Source organism: Cydia pomonella, chromosome 1 (assembly GCF_033807575.1).
Source record: "Cydia pomonella isolate Wapato2018A chromosome 1, ilCydPomo1, whole genome shotgun sequence".
NCBI classification, from domain to species: domain Eukaryota; kingdom Metazoa; phylum Arthropoda; class Insecta; order Lepidoptera; family Tortricidae; genus Cydia; species Cydia pomonella.
This window is the reverse complement of record NC_084703.1, coordinates 13,113,201-13,133,600: the sequence shown is the minus strand read 5'-3', so window position 1 is coordinate 13,133,600 and position 20,400 is coordinate 13,113,201. Positions and strand designations below refer to the sequence as shown.

Genomic DNA, 20,400 nt, shown 5'->3' with positions numbered 1-20,400 from the left:
TCGAACATTTAAAGGGCCAATTGTACTGTAAAACGTTGTACGATACATGTGCAAATAGGTAATTCGCAACTCGTGTCGATTTAAAACACTCCCTTCGGTCGTGCTTTAATTTATCGCCACTCGTTTCGAATTTCCTATTTTTCGCACTTGTATCGTAAATTAAAGAGCCATATGTATTGTACAACGTTGTACAATACACGTGCGAAAAGGTAATTCACAACTATTGTCCTACTGCCTACTTTTCGCACTTGTATCGTAATGTACTATTTCATCACCAGACATAGGAATCCGTGGGGCAAAATTGTTTGACAAGTAGGGAGTTCCTAGCCGCGTAGCCAACATGCAAATAGCTTACGCTCCTTAGCGATCGAAACGTAACTGTCACTGTCGCACTAATATGGAAGAGTGATAGAGAGACGTTTCGTTGTCGAAGCGATAGCGAATGTCACCTTGACTAGGCCGGCTGTATCGATAAACTCGACTATCGATGCTAGTTCTATATACTAGTGATCACTGAAGGGTTTGCTTGTAAAAATACGTTTTTATTAAGAGTAAAAATAATAGTTAAATAATAACTCAATGTACTCTTCTTCATTTTTAAGACAAGACAAGAAAATTTTATAATTTTACTCATCCCAATTTTTTTTTCGTGAATGTCCCATTTACTATTCTTGAAAATTAGAAAAGTTTTTTTGTCTAAAATTAAGGGAGTAAAATTATAAAATTGTCTTGTCTTGTCTTAAAAACGAAGAAGAGTATATTGAGTTATTATTTAATTATTTTTTACTCTTAATACACATATACATATTTTTACAAGCAAACCCGTGAGTGACCACTAGTATATAGAACTAGCATCGATAGTTGAGTTTATCGATACAGGAACTACCTACTTGTCAAACAATTTTGCCCCACGGATTCCTATGTCTGTTCATCACACTTGCTAGGCGATGCGGTCCGCAGGTAAATCATGAATTTCGACCTAGGGCTGTACTAATGCACGTCCGAAATTAGGCAGAAGTTTTATGTAAGTACAGTACAATCTCACTAATCCATTACTAATGCCGACACAAGAGAGCCGGATTACTGGAAGTTTAAGCAAATCTGGTTATTATATTGATGTGTTTTTTAGTATGTCGAAGCAATACACTATACTAATATCCTAAATTCAACGAAAAAAACTGTTTTCTGGATTTTAGACATGTATAAAGACATTAGAAGAGTGATAATGTAAACTAAACGCACATATTAAATTTGTTCATAAAGTGATCGCTTGCACCCTTATTTTAGTGCCGGATTACTGGGTGTACCCGTTCGAAGTGACGGATTATCGAGATTTTACAGTTATTCCGTTTTTTCCTCACAAGTGTGATGAAAAACGTGGTGTGTGCCACGGGCGGGCGGTACAGGAATCAATTTACATGTTCGTAGATTCTTGTTTACCGCCCCTAATACACAATGTACCAATAAAGCCTTGGACGAAGTTGTTGCGACTGCAACTTAATATTATATAAAAATCAATGCAGTAGCTAAACGCAGCCGTCGGGCTCGGCTATTATTCGGAGGCTTTTTAAAAGCACCAATAGGAGCGCTCCATATAATCTGTATCGCGGCCAATTGGAAGCATTTAAATCTAAACCTTTTGTACTGATCAAGTCAAATATTGCAAATCACTCTTTCATCATCCTCCATACTATCAACACCTACTTTCTACATTGAACCGTTTTGGCAAGAACCCTTGTAAACCAGTACCCTTTGGAAGAATATACTTCACTTCATTATAAATCGAAGTTTTATTTAAGTCGTCGACATCCTGACCTGCACGGCGGCTACAAAGTAACTACTTGCCTGTAAAAAGGTTTGTTTGAGCAACACGGGCGTGAGCGTGGCTTCGAGCGACTCGCCCAAGTCCTCAATGAGCATAGGCCAACCCAGGCGGATACAGTTCTCCATAATTCGGAGGTACGCTGGGTCGTTCAGTTTCATTATTTGTAGACCATTATCACGTTCCATATTCTTAATCCACCTATTTGCCTGTTGATAATGATATTAAGTGGATTTTATGGATGGATAAGTTCCTATTAGCGGTACGCCAAAAAACGCTGCAAATTGTGTTAAGAGCATGAAAATCAGCACCTTTAAGTAATTTTAATCAATTTTACCCGTAGAACCAAAAAAATTGAGAGGGATGGTTTTATTCAGAAACCTATCGTCTGTGGTATTAAATAATAGGGCTTTTTGAGCCAATTCTAAAAATATATCACATCAATACATTTCAGTATTTTTTTATTACAATATAAGTACTTAAATATTTTTCAAAATATTCAATGGTGTCGTTACACCCGTTCGGGTAGGTACCTACCTCAAGGTTTATATTTATACTGCCCATTTTTTGGCTTCCTAGGAATCCAACATATCAAGGACAAGTTCTTTTCCCAGAGTTTTTTTAACGTTTCTATATTTTCCTGGATGGGCAACTTTAAGGGCTCTAATGGAGAAGCCGGCCTGTAAAAACTAGTCGTAGACAGCGCACCCAACAATTTGATAGCCGATCAAATCCAAATTGTAAATGGCGCTCTCGACCATGGCACTTGTTCTCCTCCCCCATGGTTATTTATTTATAACTACCTACTCGCCACCGCACTCTGTGGCTTTATGTAGAGATTACTGATAGGATATCAATAGCAGACGAGGGAGTTAATTCTTGGCCGAATTGTGTATTTTCAATCTTCTCTCGAGCTAACTACCTATATTTATAAAATCGAATACAAATGATGTGATGTGCCACATACAGCCTCAAAGTGGCGGAATAATTTAGCAGTAAATGAACGATGACGGCATATCGACCTGTTCCTGGGGATCGATGGTGAGGGGCCAGCGGCCCGCGCGCGTCATTAGGATGCCGTTCTCGGTGGAGATGGCGTCGCGCGGCAGGCCCTGGGAGTTCCACGTGCGGATCGTGTACGAGTTCGCCATTACAGTTATCAAACTGGAAGCATCATACAAGTTCATTAAGCCTGAGAATTTACACGCGATTCACAAAACATAACGGGAGTCACGGTTTCATGGTGTGTTTTCTGTATTAATGATGTAACTAGTATCAACAAGCCATCAAAAACAAAACTTGTAAAAAAAAAACAAGTCTCTTTTATCGTAAAAAGTTGTGAGATCCATGTCGGTTACTTTATTCAGTTCCTACTTAAGGGACCTCCTGTCTTAAGTTATTACGTAATTAGCTAACCTAACAACATCTTATAGGTTCTTATATTTGTTTTTGTGGATAGTCCTACTTTTTTACCTTTCCAGTACCTTCTACTATTTGTATTTTTTCATTCTGTTGACCATTTTACAAGTTACCTTTGAACATAATCATATCTAAATACCTATCTACACCTTTAATTCCATTATTCTATACAGGTACACTAATTCACTCACTGCAAAACTTTGTAATCTTATACATTTATATGGAATTAAAAGTTATTTTTGCAGTTGTTGTATCTAGAAAACTGGACCGAAATTTTTGAGTTTTTCCTTGATTTATAAACTAAACACTAATTCTATTATAAATTTGAAGGCTCTATGTCTGCTAGAAGTGCCTTAGAGTTTTGATGATCGGTCAGTCAATGAGTGAGTGACAAAATTAAAAAACTTTGACTAGGTTTAATTCTTGAACTACTGATTGGTTATTGTAAATTAAGGCTTCTAGTTTTACCCACATCAAAGTTACAGGGGGTTGAAAATGGGCTGAACTGCTTCGAGAAAAGGATGGTACAGCCGTGCCTTTGCTCGACTTGGCGGGGGCACTATAAGTATATTAAGGAACTAGTAGTTCATGCCGAACTGTGAACTTGTGTTTTGCAAAAAACGACGATTAGTAAAACGTAGTCTACCAATATTTATAAATCGCCACTTTAGAAAGCTACTTCGGTAACCAAATTAAATAGGTACTGAAGTGTTATAAAGCGTCACCTCGTCATGTACATCATTATTCCTGCTATTAGTGTCAAATTGTATGTTAACTTTTCTTTGTTTCTTGTCAATTTTCTTTTTGTCTCATATTGTTTTTTGTGTCACAAAGCATTTAAATTGTGGTTAAATAAACCACCAAGTTGTTACCAGTAGTAGCTACTGGGATTTTTTCCCCCACTTTTTACTAAGTGAAAAAAAAAAACCCAGTAGTTACCACCAAACCGAATCGGTGGTAACTACTGGGACTGTTTTTACTAGTATTGAACTCTCTAATAAGATTTTGGTGATAACTACTGGGGAAAAAATCCCACCTTTTACCAGTGGTAGCTACTGAAAAAAAACTGATGGTAACTAGTGGGATTTTTGACCCATTTGTTACCACTGGTAAAATAATCCCAGTAAGTTACCATTGGTAACAACTTGGTGGTAACTAGTGAGACTAACCCATTTTGAATACTGTAACAGAATTTAGCCTAGCTTAGCATTGTAAAATGAGCCATTATAAAATAGTGGAATTTAAAAAGACAAATGGAGATTAAGATAAAAAATTACAAGGCTCCAAAGACTCAGAATTTTTTTTTTGCTTTCTAAAAGACTAAAGAAAGTGGTACCATTAGATTCCTCGCATTTTATTAAAAAATAAATTGTAAGACAGCTATATACATAAACGCAATATTTCAGAGTCCAAATAGCAATTTTCTTGATATTCCATATATTTAGGACAGACTAATGTAATATGACGTTACCGTACAATATCATTTTGTTAGAGGCGTAACCCTTAACTCCCGTTTCTGACCTTTGGTGTGCTTAAATGCCCTGATTCCTGTATAGATTGATACTCAGGAAAATCAAGATCGATTGACATTATTTACAAATAACTGTCGCCAATTAGCAAGTATATTTTTCATTTAGTTTTTATGATCAATTTTTTTTAAGATTAATAACATTTCATAAAAGAGTAAATCCATTCCCTTTGTTGGAATTGCAGGGCTATTAGGTATACCTATAGTACCATTTCGTAATTTACACGAATATTCGTGTTGGTATCTCTGTCGTGTCGTGTCGGTTTCCTAAGTTTAAAAAACTCAAGCCAAATATAAAACCAAACTGATCACTGTGCTGCGTATAGGCAATGGCTATGCTGCGCAAATACTTATACTGCGGGTATACATTTATAGTAACTAAAATTAAACTTGCAAACAAAATAATTCACTCACTCAAAAGTGTCAGAAGCCGGAATCCCAAGCTCCTTGCACTGTGAAACCCACTTAGCTTCGAGCTCTCGGCGGTAACTGGTGGGAAACGCGCCAAAATACGCGATGCAGCCGGATGCTATGATGATGTCCCCGGTTGTGCAGTACAGTTGTTGAGTCGCTGACTGCAAGAAAGTAATTGCAAATACATCAATTTCGCGCATAACTTAGGGTTTGGGGTTTCTGTAGGACTGTTAATATGACACACAATACACAAGATATTATACGTAAACGAATGCATAGAGCATGCATTTTACACGTGGAACCCGAAAAAATTTTAACCACGTATTTCTGAGGCCAAAAAAGGAAAAAAATATTATGAGAGTTAAGATCAATTTCGCCAAAAAAAAAATTTTTTGGTTTCGGGTTTCGAAATTGAAAATATTTATTTCAGATTTACATCCATATTTATTAGTATAACTTAGGAACTAATGTTAATTTTGTACATAATATAATATTACCACTATATGTATATACCTAACCTATTCTCAATCTTATGCGCCAGTATAGGATTCTCAAGCCTCTCTGCAATGACCTCCAGAATGCTGTTGGTACTGCCCCTAAGCCTGCCCATCATCGAGACGATTCTCTTTCGCATAACAGCGTGAAAATCGTCTATGGGCCTCGGCGACCATACGCCATGCAGAGGTTGCTCCAGTAAAATTATTGAAAGCTTTAAAAAGCACAATTTTTAACACACTTTTATTAGGTCGACCTGTATAGGTAGGTATGTAACTAACTATGTAATGGAATCTAAGGTAACTAATTTAACCATCTTCCAAGCATCTGTGCTGTGTTTTTGAATGTTACTATTTTTATATAAAAATCAAATGTTACAAGAAAACCTTTCACGTTAAATTAATTTTTACTTTTTTTTATAAAACTTTTTTTTACATCTATCAATTAGTATATTCAGACTACGTCCCATAGTAGCAACATCGCCAACAAAAAGGCATTCAGCACTAAGTAACAATAAAAATATTTTCTGTGCAATTGGTATTGAAACAAAACAAATTGAAACTAGGCGAATTCCAGACAGAAGTTTATAGGACAGAAGTTTACAGGAATACACAATTAAAATGTTTCGGGTTACTCGTGAAACGCCGCTTATTATGCTTATTACGAATATGAGACAATACTGTAATTACCTACCCCTTTGTTTATGAGTGCAAAGACGCAGTTTGCCGTCTGTGCTTCTGCGTCCATCCCAATAAATGGAAACTAGGGCACAGGCTAGGCTTGATGGTACATTTGTAGGTAAGTGACCTGGGGACCGATTTTTAAGTTTCAAACGCTCGATTTCGTGTGGCTCTCTTCAATGTATTTCCACTACTAGGCATTTAAATTTTATTTTATTAATAGAATTGAATATGAGTGGTTAATACCACTAGATTCCCTATTTTTTGTTTTATTGGAAAAAGGTAAGCAAATTGCCGTTTACACAGATTTTCGAGTGACGAAATTGAGTCCTCAAAATTCATAAATCGGCCTCCTGATGGTCAGCAGAATAGTGACCTATCTTAACGCTGACCTCCCATCGGGTTTGTTCGTCGTTCAGCGCCTTTGTCAGCTTCCCGGCGCTCGACAGCTGTGCGGCGGCCAGGTTCACGTCAGGCTGTAGCTTTATGGTACATTAGTAGGTAAGTGACTTAATGATCAGCAGAGTAGTGACCTACCTTAACGCTGTCTTCCCAACGCGTTTGTTCGTCGGCCAGCGCCTGTGTCAGCTTCCCGGCGCGCGACAGCCGGGCGGCGGCCAGGTCCACGTCAGCCTGCAGCTTTATACGCTCTTCCTCGACCACCTACCACAACAAATGTTCACGGGTGAATTGCAATAAAATTGTACATAGTTAAAGAGCTGTAATTAATCGCGTGAAAGTGTAATGGCGTAACATGCTATAAACTGTGTTAAGTACAATGAATACAATACAATTTATATGGTTAATTTTCGTAACACAATTGAATCAACTAACTTAAGACTAATTACAGATCCTTAACTATGCTTAACTATCAACAATTTATTTAAATACTAAATATAACTTGTCAACTCCTAACTCCCACCTGTAGAAAATTAGTGTGAAATATTGTTATCGTAAATGTGACTGCTGAACAACATAGCTCTGTATGGCGCCATACGATATTTTTTAGGGTTCCGTAGCCAAATGGCAAAAACGGAACCCTTATAGATTCGTCATGTGACATTTTTTTTAGATTTCTTCTTCATTCTGTCATTTTAGAAGTTACAGGGGGGGGGGGACACATTTTTCCACTTTGGAAGTGTCTCTCGCGCAAACTATTCAGTTTAGAAAAAAATGATATTAGAAACCTAAATATCGTTTTTGAAGACCTATCCATAGAAACCCCACACGTATGGGTTTGATAATTTTTTATTTTATTTTATGACGTATTAAAAAAAACTACTTACTAGATCTCGTTCAAACCAATTTTCGGTGGAAGTTTGAATGGTAATGTATATCATATATTTTCTTTAGATTTTTCATTCTGTTATTTTAGAAGTTACAGGGGGGGGGGACACATTTTTCCACTTTGGAAGTGTCTCTCAGTTTAGAAAAAAATGATATTAGAAACCTCAATATCATTTTTGAAGACCTATCCATAGATACCCCACACGTATGGGTTTGAAGAAAAAAATTTTTTTGAGTTTCAGTTCTAAGTATGGGGAACTACCAAAATTTATTGTTTTTTTTTTCTATTTTTGTGTAAAAAATCTTAATGCAGTTCATAGAATACATCTAATTACCAAGTTTGAACAGTAAGTTCTTATAGTTTCGGAAAAAAGTGGCTGTGACATAATCGGACAGACAGACGGACATGACGAATCTATAAGGGTTCCGTTTTTTTGCCATTTGGCTACGGAACCCTAAAAAAATAGGAGTCAGCCGTCAACGTGCACCCTATTAGGGGTGCCACCCATAATATAAAAGCTCTAATTTATTTGGTTATAAGACGATTTTGATCGTGACCGAAGGAATCTTTTTACCCCAATATAAGTAATAACACTAATAACCCACAACAAACCTAAGAATCTGTTTAGATTTCTACTAGTTCTTACCCTCAGTTCATCCAACATTTTAGCGAGTTGCGCTTCGATTGCCTCCACTTCTTTCTGCTTAGCTCTTAAAACTGCCATTACACCTTTCAGTGTTGCGGCTGCCTCCCTATGTCTGAATAAATCAAACAAGTCATAAATACTACCAATGAGTACCTAACTTGATTAATTATTTATATAATTAAACTATATTATCTATTACTCGTAGTACGGAATGGTGATATCAAAATAGTTACTTGATTATTTTTGGCTCGACAATTCTGAAGACTTTAGCATACATATCAATAGCCTGCACCCACAAAACCATAGAACGGCACACCTAGAAAACGAAACAGGTTATTAGGTAATTCATCGACTAGGTACGGTCTAGTAATTTGATTTCTGTACCAATTCGTACCTTGTCACAGTAACTATTATATGAATTACTTAGCGGTATTGATATTGAATACCATTGTGACAAGGTAGGAAATAATACATAAATAAAATTCTTGACGGTACCTACACCAATATCCCCACACCCAACTCGCTGGCAACAACAAGGTAGTACCTGGATGATGCAATATTATCCCCTTTGAATTTATACAGGAAGGCTAAAATCATGACAGTATGATGAGTTACCTACTTAAAAATTGGTGGCTTACAAATATCTAGGGAATGGTGTTGTCGGTGGTATAGCCTGTACGATTTCTAAGATCAAGTTTGCCGTCGTTACTATAGCGTACTGGATCTTAGAAAAGGGGACAGGCTATACCTAAAGGACCTTTCTCTTCTGTGTTGACAGTCGTAGTAAGCTATCAAGCAAAGAGCGACGAGGAAAGTAGAGGCTTAGTTTTGATTTTAATTGGGAAAAACTTACTTTTGAAACCTTAACGACAGTATCGGGATTAAAATCCTTGTGGGTAAGGTATGCCTTAATCTTTTTGAGCGTAGCATCTGGTATGTGGTCCTTGTCGTAGTCCTCCAGTTTTCCAATGAAGTTCACGTCCGCTAATAACTTTTTTGTGCTATCCCAGTCTGGTCTGCATATTAATATGTTCATTATTAACTTTGCTACTTTAAAATACCAAGAAGTGGTAGGCATGAAGGTAAGCGATCCTTAGAAAAAATAAAAAAATAACGGTTGACTGCCGTGCCGTACGCAGATACGTCTGTAAGGTTGTGGATATTTACAGAAAACTAGCTTCTGCCCGCGACTTTGTCTTTGTAGAATGATGATGACGATTGATAAAAACTATATGTCCTTTCCTCGGACATTAAACTGTCTCCTTACTAGTCCTTCCCAAATTTCATCTATATCGGTTCAGTGGTTTAAGTTGCCGAAGTAGGTAGGTAACAGACAGACAGTGACTATCGCATTTATTATAGGTATTAGTAGGGATTGTGAATCAATTTTATCTTTCCTGTCCCTTACAACATAATTCGCTAATGCGATTAACTTTCGGTACCTACTGAGAGATTCTATTAATTGTACCAATTCAATTAGTTGTAACCAATTGTGTGCGTGTCAATTAATTTTAAAGTGAGGTCATTAAAAATTTATGTATTACACCCACTTGGCGTTAAACAAAATGCATATCGGTTCCATCACGAATCGCACAAGAGCAGGCGGTTTCTGGAAAGCTTTCAATTCGTTAATGTCCGCTTTGTTGAGGGCCTTTAGGGCGGTCTGCGCCGCTTCCATTGCCGGCATGGCTAGTGCTAGGTCAGCCTTTGCCTCGTCCGCTATGGCTTTTACCTCTTCGGCTTTGATCTGCAATCAGAATTTTCGCTCGTAGTTTTTAACTTAGTAACCTATAGCCAGTTTTTTACAATACCGTAATATTTCTTTCATTTTTTCCCTAGTTTTTGACCTCTCGTCTGCTCGCATGGATTCCGCAACCCGTTCGTTTACGTGCGTAATGCTCTTCGTCACCTTTATGGTCAGTTTGGTGGCTGATACTTGGAACAGTTGAATCCCAATTCCCAATACTTTGTAAGTTGTAATTAAAGAGAATTTAGAGAGAGATTCTGTACAGTGAAGTTTCGTGAATACCTTTGCCTCTGCCTCGTCCTTCATGACAGCTTGTTTGACTTCGTCGGCGGCCTGCTGCTCCACCTTCAGTTTGTTCACGAGTAGGATGCCCTCCGCCGCCTTCTTGGCCAGTATCGGTTCCATATCGCGCACCTGCTGTTCCATTACCCCGACTACTTCGTACGTTTCGTACAGTTTCTAGAGGAAACCAAACAAGCTTGACATAAAGTACCTACAATACTAAATTATCAGGTAGGTAAAAATATGTTTGTGTGGCTGGGCCAGAAGGGTGTATTTTAAATGTATTATTTACGTCATTTTACTGGTAAGTTTCTTCCATTGGATTTAAAGAACTAATTATGGCATTCGAAACACCTTCGAAATAGAATTTTAATGATACATAAGGCACTGGTTTTAATGATACATAAGGCACTGGTTTTAAATAAATAGTTTACAAGTAATAATATATTCAAATGAATTGAACCGGGCATATGACGCCCGTAGCTGGAAAATGACGACGGCATTGCTTTCTTTGAGTTATTTGGAGAAAATAACCACGAGTAACGAAATAAAATTGATTGGAAGTTGAATGTAAAAAGTTTATCAGCTGAAAGTTAAAAATTAACAGTTTGAAATAATTTGGGCCAAAATGACACCTGTATAAAATAATCTAAATTTTTTATGCAATGTGTTGATCGGGTCATTCACGAAGACGCGTGCCTTGACTCGTAATATCAGGTTAGATTTGACAAATCTGTGCGTCATCGTGGATAACACGAACAATATAAATTTATAAATGAATACATCAAGGATGCGCATATTATCTCGTATTCTAATTCTCATGTATCTGGGTGCGTAGCCAAGATGCCAATCGTTTACGCTCCATAGCGAACGGAACGGTAATATCTTCCTCTATCACTCTTCCATATTAGTGTGGCAGAGATATTATAGCGCTTAGTTCGCTGCGAAGCGTAAACGATTGGCATCTTGGCTAGGCACCCAGATACTTGAATCATATTCAGACTAAACGTGTGACAAAGGCGCGATAGGGTAATGGCCAACCAGCGTTTAAATGAGGTATTATTTGTACTAAGTAATGAATATTAATTGTACTAAGTAAAAATCGGAACTTTGCAATCGCAATTGAAATTATGTAATATATAGGTATCTTAACTAGTTATTAAAGACGCATGGAATGGAAATACAATCTTACTTGCAAGCCGCAAGATATCCTATCTCTTCCCCTTATTATTTCCTGCTGTTTTTTGTCTAGCAGTCCAAGGTACAGCTGCAGCAAAGCTAGGTAGCTGCTAGGCGTCGTGTAGAAATAACGTCGCATCTCATTGTACAATCTGTCTGTCATAACGTCTACATCCTGAAAAACAAAAAACATTTTTTTTATATTATGTAAAGGAAAAACGGAAAAGTTCACCGCCTCCGGCAAGACTCGAACTTGCGACCACTCGGAACACCGGTTCTTCAAACCGACCGAATTTTCCTTAAGTAAATATAAAAAATTGCAGTATCGCTCGCAGGCGTTTCTGCTACATAAAATGCGTAAGTCGATATAATTTACTCACATCGACCGTAACTAACATGAAAAAGCGGCCAAGTGCGAGTCGGACTCGCCAATGAAGGGTTCCGTTATATGACGTATTAAAAAAAACTACTTACTAGATCTCGTTCAAACCAATTTTCGGTGGAAGTTTGCATGGTAATGTAGGTACATCATATATTTTTTCAGGTTTATCATTCTCTTATTTTAAAAGTTATAGGGGTGGAGGGGGGGGGGGGGGTGGAACGACACATTTTACCACTTTGGAAGTGTCTCTCGCGCAAACTATTCAGTTTAGAAAAAAATTATATTAGAAACCTCAATAACATTTTTAAAGACCTATCTATAGATACCCCACAACGTATGGTTGTGATGAAAAAAAAAATTTTTGAGTTTCAGTTCTAAGTATGGGAACCCCCAAAATTTATTGTTATTTTTCTATTTTTGTGTGAAATTCTTAATGCGGTTCACAGAATACATCTACTTACCAAGTTTCAACAGTATAGTTCTTAGAGTTTCGGAAAAAAGTGGCTGTGACATAAACGAACAGACAGACGGATATGACGAATCTATAAGGGTTCCGTTTTTTGCTATTTGGCTACGGAACCCTAAAAATGGAATTAGAAGAAACAATAATATTCTAAATTCCATATTAAACAAACGTGATCTTTTGTTTCCAAACCGAAATTTAGAGTAGAGTTTCTAAGACTTAGGTACCTACTCAGAAATAAGTAATGGCGCAATTGCACTGGGTCGTTCATCAGGTCGTCGTGCAAAATTGCTATTGCCACCAACATAGTTTGCGTGCGGCAAACAACCTAATTTAACTTACACTATAAATTATATGTGACGCGAAGTCCAGCAAACCTGATGCATGATGACACAAAGCTTAGATAGTTTCTCGATGGTCGCCTTGTTGCCCACGGCCGCCAGGCACAGTTCCGCGACAGACAGCAACGCTTCGGGCGGCCACTTGGTGAACCAGTCGATCGTGCAGCAGTTCACCAATGACGGGAACATACGGCAACGTCGTCTGTCGGAATATATTTTCCATTTAAAAAGATGTTCCGTTTTCTAGTATTACTAAATGAAACCCTTTTTCTAATATGACTTAATAAATACCACATAAGTGCATACCCGTAGCGTACGGAACCAATGCGAATTACGACAACAAATTGTCTTCTTTTCAGTTATAGGTATTACCAGCATTTTATGCTGAATATTTTGGTATGTTATATTATAAAAGTGGTTTTTTTATTCCACATCGGTGGCAAACAAGCATACGGCCCGCCTGATGGTAAGTAGTCACCGTAGCCTATGGACGCCTGCAAAACCAGAGATATTACATGCGCGTTGCCGATCCCTTAAAAACTTGTACACACCTTTTTTGAAGAACCCCATAGTATAGCCCCTCAGGAAAACCTCGTGTTTATTCAATTATATAGATGCTTTAGGTATCGATTGGGTCTGTCATGAAACATTGATCAGGAAACTGCACTATTATGGAGTAAGAGGCACGGCACTGAATTTAATAAAGTCTTACTTACACGATAGAATACAAATGGTTGATGTGAGTGGACAGCGATCACCAGGGTCATTGGTCTCTATGGGTGTACCGCAGGGATCAATATTGGGGCCGTTCCTGTTCCTTATCTACATTAATGACCTGCCATACCTTGTAACGACCCACCATGATATTGGTTTGTTTGCAGACGATACCTCACTTATTTTCAAAGTCAAACGACAGCAACAAGCTTGCAGTGATGTAATCAATGCTATTTCTATAATAGTAAATTGGTTCAGTGTTAATAATTTATTGTTAAATGAGAAAAAAATTAGTAGTTATAGTAGTAGTACAAGTCACATAAGGAATGAGCAAACAAGTGTCATTGTCAAGGTTGTCAAGGATGAGGAATAGGAACTAGTAGATAGTACAGTTTTTCTTGGTATAACTTTAAGTAGATTCTAAACTACAGTGGGGTCCATATTGCTAATCTCTCAAATAGACTGAGTTCTGCAGCTTTTGCAGTGAGCAAGATCCGTCAGTTAACAGACGTGAAAACAGCTCGATTAGTTTATTTTAGTTACTTTCATAGCATTATGTCATATGGTATTTTACTATTGTGCAGTGCTTCAGAGATAAATACCATTTTTGTTCTGCATAAGAGGGCTATTCGTGCAATATATAAAGTAATCCATAGATATTCACTTAGAGATAAGTTTAAGGACATTAAAATAATGACAGTGCACTGTCAATATATTTATGAGAATATTCAGTATGTACATAAAATATTGCCAGTTTTAAGGAAAACTGTGAAATGCATAAGATTAATACTAGAAATAAGAAGCTCGCAGTGCCCTTCACTAGGCTCCATACAATTAAAAAATCAGTCATGGGTAAGTGTGTAAGATTTTACAATAAACTTCCTTATATTATAACTGAATTGTCTGTTAGTAAATTTAAAAAATTGTGTAAAACGTAAGCTTATCTCTAAAGCCTATTATACACAAGACTACATAAATGATGAAACACCGTGGGATTAAGTGTGATTGTAAATAATGAATTATTTATTGTTATGTTAAAAATGATGAACTTGACCTCAATGTATACCGTATTTTTTTTGACATTTAGATTTTATTCTAGAAAGTTTCTAGACTAGGATTTTTATTCAATTTTGGTGTTTGACGATCCTTTTGTAAAATGTTTTATTATTAAGTTTGACATATCTATAGTAATTCAATGTTTTTTGAGAACAATAATAACTGCATCAATAAATTGCTCTGATATTTGGATTAGGATGATATTTGTAAAATTGGACAGTTTAAAAGTGCTTCTTGCTAAGCCTATTTGAATAAAGAATATATTGACTTTGACTATAACAATGTGAGTACCTAATGTAGAGCAACGAACGGATGTGTTTAGGTAATATTGGATGCATCGTGCCAAAAGCATTATTAAATTAAAAGATGGAAACCAAAAAGTTACAGAAAATACGAGAGTTCTGCATCCGTAAAGTATAGTAAAGCTCTCCGTTCACGCACTCTTCTAAACCCACTAACTGTTGTCGATACTCTCGACCAAAGCCTTCCTATGCTATGACAATGTTTCTAACCTGAACGCCTCGCCGACGGGGCTCATACAGATAACCAGGTGTAGTTTGCCACGCACTCGGTTGATAAAGAAGGTGTAGACGGCGTCGCGATCCGCGGGGTTCAGTCCGGCTTTCGCCGCATCGGGCCGGCACCCTGTCTGAACTTGCTCGTATGAATCGCCTTCGAATAGGTTAGGCACCTCACCTGATGAAGAGTTGAGGTTCAAGGTTCTGTTCAATTTAAAAAACATTTTAAAATACGATGCCTTCACACCACTTACCGGAGTTGAGCATGTTATTAATGTCCTCGAAGAAGCCCTCTTTGGTGATTTGCGTGTCGGTGAAGAGAAACACTGTGTCCTCGTTAGCGACGCCCGCGCGCATGTACATGAGCCTGAGGTCGTCGTGGAACTCCGGAGTGTCGTAGTTACGCTTCAGTTCCATGCCCATGCACCTGTTATCGAAAGCAGCTCGAGTTAGAAGAAATTCCTAATATTAATATCAACCTGTAGCAACAATACGACGCTTGATAAGCTGAGCGCAGCGAACTAAATTTCTATTTTCTCCCGTCTCTTACTTGCACTCGTTCACGTGACCAGCAAGGGTAGCGACGCTGCGACGGCCCGAGCCGCCCGGCCCCACCATCAGGCAGTGCCCTCTCTCTGCTCGCAGCACACGCGCAACTCTGACTATATGCTCCACGGCATCCGTGAACAAAACCAAGTGCATCTCGGTTCGAGCAGTCGAGTTATATTCTTCTAAATATTCCTAGAAACAAATATTTTTCTCAAGGTTGGAATACTTATTTATACAAAGTTTCACTTACTCTAAGCGCCTCAATACCGTACCATATTATCCCATACTGTGCATATGCCTATACTAATTGCAAGGTCATTCTGTCTCATGTTTCCAGCAAAACAAAATTTTCCTGTGTTTGGACAGCTATAGTGGTGCCCTTAATATATATCATCATCATCATTGGCCTTAACGTCTATTACAGACTGTAGAAACAGTATTAGGTAGGGCAACAACGTTTTTCATGGCTGTGTAAGCCAATACGGGAGTGGCAAACACGCCCACAAGTCATACGATATAAATAACCCCATACCTATTTCGATTCGTGTAACTTGTGAAATACTATATAGTTTGCGCTGTTGGTTTGATTTCGGGGTTGGTCCCATAGTAAAAGTTGCTCAGTATGACCTATTTATTCATCCCGTAAATTATTGTAGGTGACTAAATGAACATCCTGTATGCGACCAATATTTTGGCAGATAAAAGTTAATTTACCAAGTGCACCTGTGTTTGGCGCCAAATAAAGGGGGTGCAAGGGGCGATAAACCAATAAGGGGCTCCACTATAGCTGTCCAAACACATTGTAAAATCACGTACATTCAGAACTATCATAAGCTTTTGCATATCTGGTATCTCCTGGTACATCCTATTTTCTTTAGGAACCGCAGAGTTGAGGAAGTCTCCAAAAAGGAGCATAGGTGGGTGCTCAATGATTTCATCTTCTGGTACATCTAATATGGGTTGTTGGAAGTTCTTTTGGCAGACTTTGCTCATCAGATGGAAGAAATAACTCTTGTCCTGGATGTTGATAAGGCGGTCATGAAAAACGCGTAAACATTCGTGGTAGAATAATCTGAAAAAAAGAAAGCGACTTAAAATCTGTGTGATATGTTATAGGTACCTATAAATAAATTAGCTGTTGACCACGACTTCGTTACGTGGATTTTATATTGGTTCTCGTACTTTCACACGAACTTTGTACAGATGAAAAAACAGTTGAAAACACGTGATTTGTGTCACAATCTCTTCTTCCAAAGTTTCAACTCGCTTGATCAACCCCCTTACCATTCCATTTTCGATGCCGATACAAACTTTTTAACCCCTAAGAAGATGAATATTAAATGATTTTTGACAAAAATCTCATTTATAATACAAGCATTTATCCCTGACTGGACTTTTATTGCAACAGGCAACTACGACTACTCGAGTACACATCGAAACAATTCTTACAAACCCAAACACAATTGTGACGTTATCTATGAAAAGGGACCTTATTGTCGATGGCGCTTCCGCCGTTATAAACGCCATCGACAATAAGGTCCCTTTTCATAGGTAATGTCAAATTTTAATACGTTATTCAATGTGATGTAACTCGAGTCTACGGTACCGGCGGGACGAATCAAACAGACTTGACAGGGAGAAACAATTTGTATTAGAAAAATAATATCGTTGTTTATACTATTGTTTTAGATTTTTTTTCATACTTTCTGACCGTTTAAACCTTCCCTGGAATCCCAAAGCAAAATCTAAAAGCTTGTTAAAAATGTCACAACAATACTTTATTTTTATACCTATATACCTACTTACTTTACTCTTTGTTAAAACTAACAAAAACATTTTCATGTATCGGTACTACAACCTTACGCCCAAGCGACGGTGGCGAAACGGCCAAGCCACTTATTTTGACTAAGGTGTAGGGCTTGTAGAGTTAGAAGCTTGGCTCTATAAGAGATCAGATAACTTTTTGACAGTGCGAGCCTTATGGTTTCGTCTTGGCAACATTTTACATGAAAATGTTTTTGATGGGATTTCACTTCTTTTTGTAAGTTGCTTATGACAATCTTCCATCCCGTAATATATAATATAATGTTAAGGCGCGGTGTATAGTAAAATGCGCTATTTTTAAATCGATATTTACAGGCTTGTACAAGGATTTCATCGATTATTTTCTAGTATGTATAACTTCAGTCTTTGAACTAGCCGTATGCTTGTCAGAAACACGATGGCTCATCTTTTTCTCGATAGATTTTTGCTTTGAAAATATGCTTAAAACTGTATTTATTTCGATATTTTAGAAGTACTATGATGAATATCAATGTGAAATTTACTTCATTCAATAGCTTTTAAGTAACTCTAACATTTTGCTTGTCAGTTTATCGATGCGTTAAGTTTTTCATTCATAATTATGAATTCAACATTTTGTCTACTAAACGTTACCCTGCGCGGCAATACCGTCAGTACGCCAGTACGCCCGTGACCACTGTCAGCGTCGGACCTGCGCTAGTTTAGCGGACGTTACATAAAATGGATAATCACACTATTAATACACAAATATGTTATACACACAATGTTTTCATCACTCTTACGAAGAAAAAACTAATTTTTAAGCTAATTGATTCTTAAATACGGTGACATTTCAGACATCCATCCTACATATTATCTTTTTTGACAAGTTTTACACACGCACCTGTCCGGCATACAGCCACGATTAACCAAATGATGAAATAGTGCCTTGCACCCGAGTTAAACACTCTACTTTTTATTTTTAATACGAGGAAGGTAAAATACATGTACATTTTAAAAAACACTGCTAAGTATAAAATTCAGTAGTACTTATTTCGTGAGGGGTACCTACTTTTAATTATCAATTTAGGTAAAATTATATTTTAAATGGCTATTACAGTAATAATCAAATTGAATACCTATTTTTAAACGTAAACAAATAAAATTAATCCGCTTGTTTAATTTATATAAGTCATTGGAACAGCTTCATTTTTAACACATACAGGATGCAGGAGATATACTGGATTTAAATATGTGGGATTTAAATAGTGCTTAGTGAAAGGTACCATTTCACGTTTTTGTGGAAGTGCTCAAATGGCTGTAATAGTTTATGTTATAAGTGTTGAATTTGTTTGGTATTTCTAGTTTATTAACTTTCATATGGTATACACTTAAGACTTTATTTACAACATTTATCAATTATTTTATTTTGTAAGGTGAGCAGGAGTGATATTTACCCTTCTAATTCCATTCAAAATTTTGCAAGTACTCGGTTCGGAAGTTCGTATATATTTGTACCTCTCGCCAATATTTTTATTTCACTGGTTAATTATTCTGTAAATTCAAGAATGTCACTAAATTCCATTTTTGATAATGTTAAACATAAAGTCCTTTGTAAAAGTTTGGTATAATACTTTTATACCATGCTATTTCTGTTTTGTATGAAATGAAAACTGGTGACATTTTATTTCTTTTTTCAAGTATAAATTTCGATGACACTCTGCCGTCAATTTCAGGTCTCAGCCAATTTTACCTTCTTCTTTAAAACCTTGGACCTTGTTATGTCTTTGTGATATGCTTTTACTATTTTTCCTGCCAATACAAAATATAAGTGGAAAAATCGATCGAAAGTTTCGCAAAATATATTTTCTTCATTTTTGCATTAGGGTGCTTATGTGTAATATGTATATATTAAAATAGTTTATTTTGAAATGAATCACTAGTCAAGGCCTATAGTATATCCCTTCAAGTGGCAGAAGCCAAAACGTAAAAAGTAGTCACGTGGCGGGGCCCCGTCGGGTGTTCAGCGCGGATTTAGAGAATATTACAAATTCAACTATTTAAGCTTATCTATGTATAAAAGTATATATTTAAGCATATATCGTTAGAATAAGCACTAAATACGCTATTCGAATAGAACAATTAAATTATTGTCTTCTTCTTCTTGGTCCCTCAATGCTGAGGATCGTGACATCATGTCCTTCTGTTGAAGTTGTCCTTGTTGTTGTTAAATTATTGTAATGTTTATGCATTTCGCCACATGCACCTAACTAATCAAACCTAGCAACAGTGACAGTTTTCCATTTTCCTTATTAAAAATGACTACCACCACAAAACAAAGTTATGATTGGAGGTAATTGTTAATTAATTTTCTACGTAGGGCTTAAAATTCAAAGGTTAAGTCATAAAAAGTGCCCGTGAGGAAACGGATTTTTTTTTTACCACGTATTCCTGAGGTCATAAGAAGAATTTCATGTACAAGTTTAAGTCAATTCCGCAAAAAAAATTGTTTTTCTTTTACTTTTTGTATGTTTTTAAACATATTAAGTTCATGTTCTTGGAAAATTTATGGATTAATATAAATTGGTACATTTTTTTTCGTAAAAATTAGTCTATTCAAATGGTACCTTGTCACTTTGATATCTGTCAAGAAGGTAGTTTAGACTAGGTCCCAAAGTGGCGACTGGCGACATAGCCATCAAAAAGGCGTTATGCACTAAAACACAACAAAAAATATTTTTTTAAATTGGTATTAACTCTGAAACTAGGCGAATTAAAAAAGTTTATATGACATTTTTGCCTCTAAATACGATCCGGAATATACTGTTAAAATCTTTCCGTTTCCTCGAGGGTACCGTGTATTTACAAAATAACCTCTTTAAAAATCAAGACAGAACTCGACCTAGGCGTTCGATCCCGGATGAACGGTCCTTAGCAACCAAGCGTTAACAAGCGTGTGTATGTATGATTTCCTTGTCTAACTTGCTAGCTACTTTTGGGCGCTAGAAGAGCGTAAATATACTTCAAAGCCTTTAATTTTGCCACTAAATATGGTAACACCTCACTAACCACCCTCTGTTGGCCGACAGCTTTCT

The 20,400-nt window shown here is 36.9% G+C and overlaps 1 protein-coding gene and 1 long non-coding RNA gene across 3 annotated transcripts in view; one reads left to right on the top strand and one right to left on the bottom strand.

Annotated features, from left to right (window-relative positions):
• The window catches only part of LOC133515644 (dynein axonemal heavy chain 6), a 101,559-nt gene that overhangs the window by 33,795 nt on the left and 47,364 nt on the right, over nucleotides 1-20,400 (bottom strand). For both annotated transcript variants that reach the window (XM_061848218.1, XM_061848224.1), the window contains 15 exons: nucleotides 16,340-16,595; nucleotides 15,525-15,715; nucleotides 15,229-15,401; nucleotides 14,969-15,152; nucleotides 12,723-12,888; nucleotides 11,514-11,675; nucleotides 10,322-10,498; nucleotides 9,843-10,039; nucleotides 9,146-9,308; nucleotides 8,526-8,608; nucleotides 8,293-8,404; nucleotides 6,896-7,021; nucleotides 5,184-5,344; nucleotides 2,845-2,986; nucleotides 1,846-2,031 (listed from right to left, as the gene is read on the bottom strand). In XM_061848218.1, the coding sequence (XP_061704202.1) occupies nucleotides 1,846-2,031; nucleotides 2,845-2,986; nucleotides 5,184-5,344; nucleotides 6,896-7,021; nucleotides 8,293-8,404; nucleotides 8,526-8,608; nucleotides 9,146-9,308; nucleotides 9,843-10,039; nucleotides 10,322-10,498; nucleotides 11,514-11,675; nucleotides 12,723-12,888; nucleotides 14,969-15,152; nucleotides 15,229-15,401; nucleotides 15,525-15,715; nucleotides 16,340-16,595 (2,479 nt within the window). The remainder of the gene's footprint in view (nucleotides 1-1,845; nucleotides 2,032-2,844; nucleotides 2,987-5,183; nucleotides 5,345-6,895; nucleotides 7,022-8,292; nucleotides 8,405-8,525; nucleotides 8,609-9,145; nucleotides 9,309-9,842; nucleotides 10,040-10,321; nucleotides 10,499-11,513; nucleotides 11,676-12,722; nucleotides 12,889-14,968; nucleotides 15,153-15,228; nucleotides 15,402-15,524; nucleotides 15,716-16,339; nucleotides 16,596-20,400) is intronic.
• LOC133515692 (uncharacterized) overlaps nucleotides 8,012-20,400 on the top strand; it is a 41,764-nt gene continuing 29,375 nt past the window's right edge. The window contains exon 1 of the long non-coding RNA XR_009799061.1: nucleotides 8,012-8,068. This is a non-coding gene — a long non-coding RNA (uncharacterized LOC133515692). The remainder of the gene's footprint in view (nucleotides 8,069-20,400) is intronic.